General features: G+C 48.3%; 1 protein-coding gene across 2 annotated transcripts in view; it reads right to left on the reverse strand.

Moving 5' to 3' along the window:
• LOC118214013 (caspase-8-like) overlaps positions 1 to 9,062 on the reverse strand; it is an 11,567-nt gene extending 2,505 nt beyond the window's left edge. The window contains exons 1-7 of one of the 2 annotated variants that reach the window (XM_035393370.1): positions 8,680 to 9,062; positions 7,034 to 7,350; positions 6,494 to 6,593; positions 1,253 to 1,391; positions 1,007 to 1,071; positions 414 to 468; positions 73 to 149 (exon numbers count right to left, since the gene is read on the reverse strand). In XM_035393370.1, coding sequence (XP_035249261.1) covers positions 73 to 149; positions 414 to 468; positions 1,007 to 1,071; positions 1,253 to 1,391; positions 6,494 to 6,593; positions 7,034 to 7,335 — 738 coding nt within the window. In that variant the 5' untranslated portion in view covers positions 7,336 to 7,350; positions 8,680 to 9,062. Of the gene's footprint in view, positions 1 to 72; positions 150 to 413; positions 469 to 1,006; positions 1,075 to 1,252; positions 1,392 to 6,493; positions 6,594 to 7,033; positions 7,351 to 8,679 lie in introns of both variants that reach the window. The other variant, XM_035393369.1, reaches the window with a different exon arrangement.
• Positions 9,063 to 10,674: the final 1,612 nt, after the last annotated feature.

The raw sequence follows: 10,674 nt of genomic DNA on the forward strand, positions 1-10,674 counted from the left end.
TGCTGGTGCTAGCTAAAGGAGTAAGTCTTTTGGCATTAGCCTTAGCTTGTGCGTTCATTAGCTGCGATATACCTCATCAGGCGATTGCCTCGACGCAGCATCCAGACACAGGCTCGGATTCTCTCCAGAAGAGACACTGGCAAGAGACACTGGAGTGAGAGAGAAAGAGAGAAAGAGGGAGAGAAAAAGAGAGAGAGAGAGTGAACACACCTGGAGGGCAGGAAGAACACAGGGAGAGAGTGAATCTGTCTGGCAGGTTACAGAATATTCCAGATTGTGCATGTGAAGTAATTGAAACAATCATGTTGCTCCTGAAACCATGAGGTGTGGGGATTGGGGCAGTGCATAAGGTGGTGAGGGGGAGGTGGAGGTGGGGGTGGGGGTGGGGGTGGGGGTCAGTTGCAAGAACTCACGACTTGGGCTGGAAGCTGGGACAGGGGGTCCGTGGGGCTGCTGTTGTACTCTGGGCTGCAGGTTCGAAACAAACATGAATGAATCCCTAAATGCAAATAATATGCAGTGTCCTCCAAAATGACTGCCACTCTTCATAAAAATGAGCAACAAAAGCTGTATAAAATAAAGAATACAGGTAACGAATGAGCTATATAGCATGTTAAAAATTCAGTTTTTTTTTTTTTTTCTTGAAGACAGGTGTCAAATTGATTGGCCTCAAAGTTTGCATTGGAACAGAAAATGAGCTTGTTGGCCTGCTATTCTTGCGGTGGATTTGCCGTTGGAAAAAGGACGCTTTTATATTGAAAGGGAAATATGGGGGTGATCTGTTAGGATGCTTTGAATCTACAGGTCCTGGAGCTCTTCTTTTTAAGGGCAGTGGAATCATAAGCTGGAACAAGGACCATTGTTCTCTGACCCTCCTGGTATTCCCCCAACACCCCCCTCCCACAGGATGCTAAAACTTGGCTGCAACTGGGAAGCTACACCTAGCCGCAAGACAAGGGTCCCAAGTGTACCAGTGAGAGGAAGTCCCGGGGCTCACAGAACAAACCTGTGACTCCGAGTTTCCACGTACTGGGTATTCCCGGCCTGGGCCAGACTGCACAGTGGGGCCCCCTGCTGGAAACAGGACAGGTATGAGTGACAGGCATGAGTGACAGGCATGAGTGACAGATATGAGAGACAGGCATGTGTGACAGGTATGAGTGACAGGCATGAGTGACAGGCATGAGTGACAGGCATGAGTGACAGGCATGTGTGACAGGTATGAGTGGAGAGCGGAGGTGTGTTCTCTCACCGGCCCGCTGTGCTGCGTACTCCCGGACTTTGGAAGCCAGCTCCCTGTTACATTCCTGAAAGACCCGCTGCAGCTCATCCACGCTGTCCTCCCTGAGCATGTCCTGCTTCTCCATCTCCACCAGGACATCCAAGAAGCTCTGCGAACATTAAGACCCAGCTGTATTAACCGCAGCCTGTGTTACTGCCTGCACTAAGACCCAGCTGTATTAGCTGCAGCCTGTGTTACTGCCTGCACTAAGACCCAGCTGTATTAGCTACAGCCTGTGTTACTGCCTGCACTAAGACCCAGCTGTATTAACCGCAGCCTGTGTTACTGCCTGCACTAAGACCCAGCTGTATTAGCTGCAGCCTGTGTTACTGCCTGCACTAAGACCCAGCTGTATTAGCTGCAGCCTGTGTTACTGCCTGCACTAAGACCCAGCTGTATTAGCTGCAGCCTGTGTTACTGCCTGCACTAAGACCCAGCTGTATTAGCTGCAGCCTGTGTTACTGCCTGCACTAAGACCCAGCTGTATTAGCTGCAGCCTGTGTTACTGCCTGCACTAAGACCCAGCTGTATTAGCTGCAGCCTGTGTTACTGCCTGCACTAAGACCCAGCTGTATTAGCTGCAGCCTGTGTTACTGCCTGCATTAAGACCCAGCTGTATTAGCTGCAGCCTGTGTTACTGCCTGCACTAAGACCCAGCTGTATTAGCTGCAGCCTGTGTTACTGCCTGCATTAAGACCCAGCTGTATTAGCTGCAGCCTGTGTTACTGCCTGCACTAAGACCCAGCTGTATTAGCTGCAGCCTGTGTTACTGCCTGCACTAAGACCCAGCTGTATTAGCTGCAGCCTGTGTTACTGCCTGCATTAATACCCAGCTGTATTAGCTGCAGCCTGTGTTACTGCCTGCACTAAGACCCAGCTGTATTAACCGCAGCCTGTGTTCCTGTCTGCATTAAGACCCAGCTGTATTAGCTGCAGCCTGTGTTCCTGCCTGCATTAAGACCCAGCTGTATTAGCTGCAGCCTGTGTTCCTGCCTGCATTAAGACCCAGCTGTATTAGCTGCAGCCTGTGTTACTGCCTGCACTAATACCCAGCTGTATTAACCGCAGCCTGTGTTACTGCCTGCACTAAGACCCAGCTGTATTAGCTGCAGCCTGTGTTACTGCCTGCACTAAGACCCAGCTGTATTAGCCGCAGCCTGTGTTACTGCCTGCACTAAGACCCAGCTGTATTAGCTGCAGCCTGTGTTACTGCCTGCACTAAGACCCAGCTGTATTAACCGCAGCCTGTGTTACTGCCTGCACTAAGACCCAGCTGTATTAGCTGCAGCCTGTGTTACTGCCTGCATTAAGACCCAGCTGTATTAGCTGCAGCCTGTGTTACTGCCTGCACTAAGACCCAGCTGTATTAGCTGCAGCCTGTGTTACTGCCTGCACTAAGACCCAGCTGTATTAGCTGCAGCCTGTGTTACTGCCTGCACTAAGACCCAGCTGTATTAGCTGCAGCCTGTGTTACTGCCTGCAGTAAGACCCAGCTGTATTAGCTGCAGCCTGTGTTACTGCCTGCACTAAGACCCAGCTGTATTAACCGCAGCCTGTGTTACTGCCTGCACTAAGACCCAGCTGTATTAGCTGCAGCCTGTGTTACTGCCTGCATTAAGACCCAGCTGTATTAGCTGCAGCCTGTGTTACTGCCTGCACTAAGACCCAGCTGTATTAACCGCAGCCTGTGTTCCTGCCTGAACTAAGACCCAGCTGTATTAGCTGCAGCCTGTGTTACTGCCTGCACTAAGACCCAACTGTATTAGCTGCAGCCTGTGTTACTGCCTGCATTAATACCCAGCTGTATTAGCTGCAGCCTGTGTTACTGCCTGCACTAAGACCCAGCTGTATTAGCTGCAGCCTGTGTTCCTGCCTGCATTAAGACCCAGCTGTATTAGCCGCAGCCTGTGTTACTGCCTGCATTAAGACCCAGCTGTATTAGCCGCAGCCTGTGTTACTGCCTGCACTAAGACCCAGCTGTATTAGCTGCAGCCTGTGTTACTGCCGGCACTAAGACCCAGCTGTATTAGCTGCAGCCTGTGTTACTGCCTGCACTAAGACCCAGCTGTATTAGCTGCAGCCTGTGTTACTGCCTGCACTAAGACCCAGCTGTATTAGCTACAGCCTGTGTTACTGCCTGCACTAAGACCCAGCTGTATTAACCGCAGCCTGTGTTACTGCCTGCACTAAGACCCAGCTGTATTAGCTGCAGCCTGTGTTACTGCCTGCACTAAGACCCAGCTGTATTAGCTGCAGCCTGTGTTACTGCCTGCACTAAGACCCAGCTGTATTAGCCGCAGCCTGTGTTACTGCCTGCACTAAGACCCAGCTGTATTAGCTGCAGCCTGTGTTACTGCCTGCACTAAGACCCAGCTGTATTAGCTGCAGCCTGTGTTACTGCCTGCACTAAGACCCAGCTGTATTAGCTGCAGCCTGTGTTACTGCCTGCACTAAGACCCAGCTGTATTAGCTGCAGCCTGTGTTACTGCCTGCACTAAGACCCAGCTGTATTAGCTGCAGCCTGTGTTACTGCCTGCATTAAGACCCAGCTGTATTAGCTGCAGCCTGTGTTACTGCCTGCACTAAGACCCAGCTGTATTAGCTGCAGCCTGTGTTACTGCCTGCACTAAGACCCAGCTGTATTAGCTGCAGCCTGTGTTACTGCCTGCATTAATACCCAGCTGTATTAGCTGCAGCCTGTGTTACTGCCTGCACTAAGACCCAGCTGTATTAACCGCAGCCTGTGTTCCTGTCTGCATTAAGACCCAGCTGTATTAGCTGCAGCCTGTGTTCCTGCCTGCATTAAGACCCAGCTGTATTAGCTGCAGCCTGTGTTACTGCCTGCACTAAGACCCAGCTGTATTAGCTGCAGCCTGTGTTACTGCCTGCACTAAGACCCAGCTGTATTAGCTGCAGCCTGTGTTCCTGCCTGCATTAAGACCCAGCTGTATTAGCTGCAGCCTGTGTTACTGCCTGCACTAAGACCCAGCTGTATTAGCTGCAGCCTGTGTTACTGCCTGCACTAAGACCCAGCTGTATTAGCTGCAGCCTGTGTTACTGCCTGCACTAAGACCCAGCTGTATTAGCTGCAGCCTGTGTTACTGCCTGCATTAAGACCCAGCTGTATTAGCTGCAGCCTGTGTTACTGCCTGCACTAAGACCCAGCTGTATTAGCTGCAGCCTGTGTTACTGCCTGCACTAAGACCCAGCTGTATTAGCTGCAGCCTGTGTTACTGCCTGCATTAAGACCCAGCTGTATTAGCCGCAGCCTGTGTTACTGCCTGCACTAAGACCCAGCTGTATTAGCTGCAGCCTGTGTTACTGCCTGCACTAAGACCCAGCTGTATTAACCGCAGCCTGTGTTACTGCCTGCACTAAGACCCAGCTGTATTAGCTGCAGCCTGTGTTACTGCCTGCAATTAAGACCCAGCTGTATTAGCTGCAGCCTGTGTTACTGCCTGCACTAAGACCCAGCTGTATTAGCTGCAGCCTGTGTTACTGCCTGCATTAAGACCCAGCTGTATTAGCTGCAGCCTGTGTTACTGCCTGCACTAAGACCCAGCTGTATTAGCCGCAGCCTGTGTTCCTGCCTGAACTAAGACCCAGCTGTATTAGCCGCAGCCTGTGTTCCTGCCTGAACTAAGACCCAGCTGTATTAGCTGCAGCCTGTGTTACTGCCTGCACTAAGACCCAGCTGTATTAGCTGCAGCCTGTGTTCCTGCCTGCATTAAGACCCAGCTGTATTAGCCGCAGCCTGTGTTACTGCCTGCATTAAGACCCAGCTGTATTAGCTGCAGCCTGTGTTACTGCCTGCACTAAGACCCAGCTGTATTAGCCGCAGCCTGTGTTACTGCCTGCGCTAAGACCCAGCTGTATTAGCTGCAGCCTGTGTTACTGCCTGCACTAAGACCCAGCTGTATTAGCTGCAGCCTGTGTTACTGCCTGCACTAATACCCAGCTGTATTAGCTGCAGCCTGTGTTACTGCCTGCACTAATACCCAGCTGTATTAGCTGCAGCCTGTGTTACTGCCTGCACTAAGACCCAGCTGTATTAACCGCAGCCTGTGTTACTGCCTGCATTAAGACCTAGCTGTATTAGCTGCAGCCTGTGTTACTGCCTGCACTAAGACCCAGCTGTATTAGCTGCAGCCTGTGTTACTGCCTGCATTAAGACCCAGCTGTATTAGCTGCAGCCTGTGTTACTGCCTGCACTAAGACCCAGCTGTATTAGCTGCAGCCTGTGTTACTGCCTGCACTAAGACCCAGCTGTATTAGCCGCAGCCTGTGTTACTGCCTGCACTGAGACCCAGCTGTATTAGCTGCAGCCTGTGTTACTGCCTGCACTAAGACCCAGCTGTATTAGCCGCAGCCTGTGTTACTGCCTGCGCTAAGACCCAGCTGTATTAGCTGCAGCCTGTGTTACTGCCTGCACTAAGACCCAGCTGTATTAGCTGCAGCCTGTGTTACTGCCTGCACTAAGACCCAGCTGTATTAGCCGCAGCCTGTGTTACTGCCTGCACTAAGACCCAGCTGTATTAGCTGCAGCCTGTGTTACTGCCTGCACTAAGACCCAGCTGTATTAGCTGCAGCCTGTGTTACTGCCTGCACTAAGACCCAGCTGTATTAGCTGCAGCCTGTGTTACTGCCTGCACTAAGACCCAGCTGTATTAACAGCAGCCTGTGTTACTGCCTGCACTAAGACCCAGCTGTATTAGCTGCCGCCTGTGTTACTGCCTGCACTAAGACCCAGCTGTATTAGCTGCAGCCTGTGTTACTGCCTGCACTAAGACCCAGCTGTATTAGCTGCAGCCTGTGTTACTGCCTGCACTAAGACCCAGCTGTATTAGCTGCAGCCTGTGTTACTGCCTGCACTAAGACCCAGCTGTATTAACCACAGCCTGTGTTACTGCCTGCACTAAGACCCAGCTGTATTAGCTGCAGCCTGTGTTACTGCCTGCATTAAGACCCAGCTGTATTAGCTGCAGCCTGTGTTACTGCCTGCATTAAGACCCAGCTGTATTAGCTGCAGCCTGTGTTACTGCCTGCATTAAGACCCAGCTGTATTAGCTGCAGCCTGTGTTACTGCCTGCACTAAGACCCAGCTGTATTAGCTGCAGCCTGTGTTACTGCCTGCATTAATACCCAGCTGTATTAGCTGCAGCCTGTGTTGGGTGTTGTCAGTGTTTGGCCCTGCATTCGTTAGGTACTCACTGTGCAGGATTCAAGTCTGTTTCGAGGCAGCCGCAACAGGAACTTAAAGGATTTGAGAGTCTCCTCCGTCACATTTTCTGAGAGCTCATACAGCATCTTCCTGTGACAGAAAACATGTCTGAGTTAGCTGAAGAGAGGTGTAGGGTGTACATTTAGCTGAAGAACGATGTACGGAGTAAATTTAGCTGAAGAGAGGTGTAGGGGGTAATTTTAGCTGAATAGATTTTTAAGGGTAAATTGTACTGAGAAGCTAAATTTACCCCCTACACCTCTCTTCAGCTTTACACCCTAATTTACACTCAAAATTACACCCTAACACCCCGATCAGAACTTTCACCCTCCATTCAGCTATATTTTTAATCCTTTGTTTACCCTGGCTAGCCCTGTATTAAGGGACCAAGCAATCACATCGTATAAAATACATCGCAGTACTAAAACGACCGTGAAACAGGTAAACCGCATTAATGATCTTACAGGTGATCGGCGTCTCATCCACAGTTTACTCCTGTGAAAATGGGTGCGTGACAGCAGCAGGCTGACCTGTAGGGCGAGACTCCGCAGTACGAGCCTGCCTGTTCGCGCAGAGAGTCCTCCACCTCCCTCTGCGAGACCTCCAGGAGCCGGAGCAGGTCCAGGCGGCGGATGGTGAGCAGCAGCTCCGCCAGGAAGAGGCAGTCCTCTCCCAGCAGCCCGTGCTCCTGCAGCCGCAGGAAGAGGTCCTGCGCGGCCTCCACCGTCTCCAGCTGCTTCTGCGGCACGTGGTCCCTGCACAGGAACTTGAGTTCCTCCACTTCCTGTGAGTCCAGGTCACCGTCGATCCTGAGCAGCAGGTCCACGTCCATGCCCCAGTGCTATGGCTGCAGGGGGAGGGGAGGAGAAGAGAGGCAGTCCCAAACACTCTGACAGGTCAGACCTATGCGGCATCTGACCAATCAGATCCACTGATTCACATGTCTTGAGCTAATTTGTTAATACAGGTGGACACAAGTAAAGATGGTGAACAAACCATTCAGATGAACTGAGTTATTGATGTATCAGAGCAGATGTGGTTTAATTTAACAAAAGCTGGCTCCTACCCTTTTAACTGTGACTCCTGAAGCCTAACCAGGTGCCCTAAACTGAGATATGCTGGGAGGCTGTACACCGGGCCTGTGCACCCCCCTCCTTGAGCCACTTTTGGCTCTCTCTCTCTCTCTCTCTCTCTCTCTCTCTCTCTGAGTGTTTGTGCGTGTAGTGTAGTGTGCATGTCTAGTGGTGAGGACTCTACAGATGAGGGCTGGACAGTAAGAAAAACAGGCTACTACTGCTCAGTATAAGAGGAGGCACTGTACTCTTAAAGTCAGCACTGTTGCAATATTTTGTATTCATACTGCTTCCTGTTGCAAATGAGATCTATTACCAAGCTAGCACAGGTAACTGGCAAGGCCTCATGTACACTTTTTTTGTGAGTACCCTATTAATGGAGACACCCATGAATAGAAATGCAGCGCCACCATTTAGCACAACACTGTAATGTTTACAGTGTTTCATACTGTGTGCTGTTGCCTCTTTAAGCCATACAAACAACCGCCACGTCGGGGGTCACGAGCCCTACATTTACTGTCAGTAAAAGACCACTTTGGAACTCTGGAGAACATTCATTTCAGTAATTCAGTGTGAGGATTTAAGCTACGTAATTGAGGAAAGCAATACAGTGCTACGCCACTGGCGCTTTATAATTCAAGTACAAGTTACTCTGTTATTTACTCAGTATACAGTCCACTCTCGGCATTGATTCTACATTTAGTTTAAAATGTACTGAACAAATAGGTGTAAACACGCCGCGCAAAAAACAATTAAATCACGAGTTGGGAAATTGAAAGACAATAAAAGCTACCAGCAACCACCATTAAGACAACGATACATTCACCGATTATGTAGTTCCGCTAGACTTAACTTTAAAATGCCACTGCTCGGAGTGTACTGACCACTATAACACTGCTTTAAGAAATCAATAATGGATTGATAATTCAAAGCCGTTACAAGTCGGGTGTCCCAGTAATGTCAAAACAACATAACAGTTGAAACTTGTAGCATAGCATTACATTTCATAAACTTGTTCCGTGTTGGTATTTTAACCAGTCGTTCATTAACTGTAACGTCCGGTAGAAAGCGACAATATTTTCATACAAATAACGTTCACTTACCGGTAACTTGTTCACAAAATATTGGGCTCTCTGACCCACATGAAATGAAAGCGCGATAAATTATCTAGAGACTTAAGTTATTCGTCCCATGAACTTCCTTTTTTCTTCCAGTTTCACTTTGGGACTAATTTAGCAGGAAGTTTGCTTTGCGAATACAGCGTGGCGTCATTGGTAGTTCCTACTCGTTTATCCGGTTCTGAACTTTCTGTCTATCGAAAATTTTGGTTTGAAAGTTTTGCCCATTCAAACTTACAAGTCATTACCCTGACCTAATCTCATTTAAGATGGAACACTTGGACTAAAACATGTATTGCTTTATATAGCAGATTGATATACTGTCACTCCTAGAGGACTAAGCATGTTGGCATTCGGTAAAGAAGATACATGAGTAGCACTCTAACACGTCCTCTCAATTCCATTGACTCTAGCTTGTTGTTGCTACACTCGGACCACTTCAAAAATCACCGATTAACCTTGGTGTGTAGTCTCATGGAGCAGCGCAGTGACACACATGCTGTAGGAAGGTTTCCTGCAATGCAGTGCAGGACACTGCTGCTGTTGCCCTGAGAAGAGCTCTTAACCCGAATCTCTTCGGTATCAATCAAGCTGCATGAACGGATAACTTTTGAAAACAGAAGCCAAATGAAATATAACACCCCTACAATCTAGTCCCTTCATTCATCTTCATAGCCACACAGCTCCTCTTCAGATAATCCAGCAGTCTGTAACTTTCCCGGTTTCATAACTTCCCAGCCTTTGTGCTCTCTTGTGCCCCAAGAGAAAATGGTTTTGTGGCGAGGAGTATGAAATGAGTTTGTGACCATTACATTGATAACATCAATTTGGTATTACTGAATCTCATAAGACGGTCACCTGCGTAGACCAAAGGTATAGTAGTGCGTCTAGATGGGCTGAATATTCTGTCCATTCATAAACTGTCTTATGCTTAGGCCATGGGCACACAGCTGTGACAACATACAACTTAAGTATTTGGCAGATGATTTCAGCCAAAGCAACTTACAAAGGTATCCTTTCCTTTATAAGAATATGAGGGTCATGTGAGTTAGTTGAAACAAGCAACACTGTTTCTCTTCAACTATTTTCAGAGCACAAGGGACACATTGTGAAAGTAAAAAAATGTTTTAATTAAAAACATTCATTGGTATTCTGACGAGGAGAGGACAGGCACCGAATACAGAAACATTGCACAATTTGTATTCATACACATAAAGCCATGCTTTAACAGAGTTAAAAGCGTCTCTTATGCTTATCTTCCACCCTTGATAATAAAGGCAAACCTTACCTGGAATGAACCAGGCCTTCCCACACTAGTCACATGCTGGCACTGTTCCATCCATGTTTAATGCAAGGTAAAAAAACAAAAATCAAACGGGTGTACTTTGTGCTGGCTTCATAATAAACAGGTTTTTCTGACCTTGTCTAGGCACCAAGTAGCTGGCAAAAACAGCACTGGTTTCCTGTGAGATAAGCATCATCAGTAGTCACACGAGTTGCGTTAAGACAGGCAGACACGTGAGGCTGAATCATTCTTGCAGCAGTCTCCTTCTGGGTATCCTTCAAGGTTCACTTCTGCAACACCGACTCATATTCTACCCTGACTGCACAGAATTACAAACCAACCAGGGTCACTTTAATTATCAGCCCTTTCTTGTTTGTGCTCAAATTCTAGCTTAGAAATACCTCAAGTTTGGATTCCCTTATCCAGAATGTTTTTGCCGTTGAAAACAAATGTGTATACATATCAAAATTTCAAGACCCATTAATAGAAAAAAGTTCACAGTTGTAGTTGTAGACAGAAGTAATAGGTCTTGATGACACCTAAAAAATTAATTGCACAAATTAAAGAGAAGGACATGAGCTGTCCTACCTCATCAAGGATCACGAGGCTAGATACAAATAGATTCACATGAGGGAGGAGGTGTCATTCCAAGGTCAAGGGTCACACACAGGCAAGCATCAGCCATTACTACGGCC

The sequence above is a fragment of the Anguilla anguilla genome, chromosome 15 (genome assembly GCF_013347855.1).
Source record: "Anguilla anguilla isolate fAngAng1 chromosome 15, fAngAng1.pri, whole genome shotgun sequence".
Taxonomy (NCBI): Eukaryota; Metazoa; Chordata; class Actinopteri; order Anguilliformes; family Anguillidae; genus Anguilla; species Anguilla anguilla.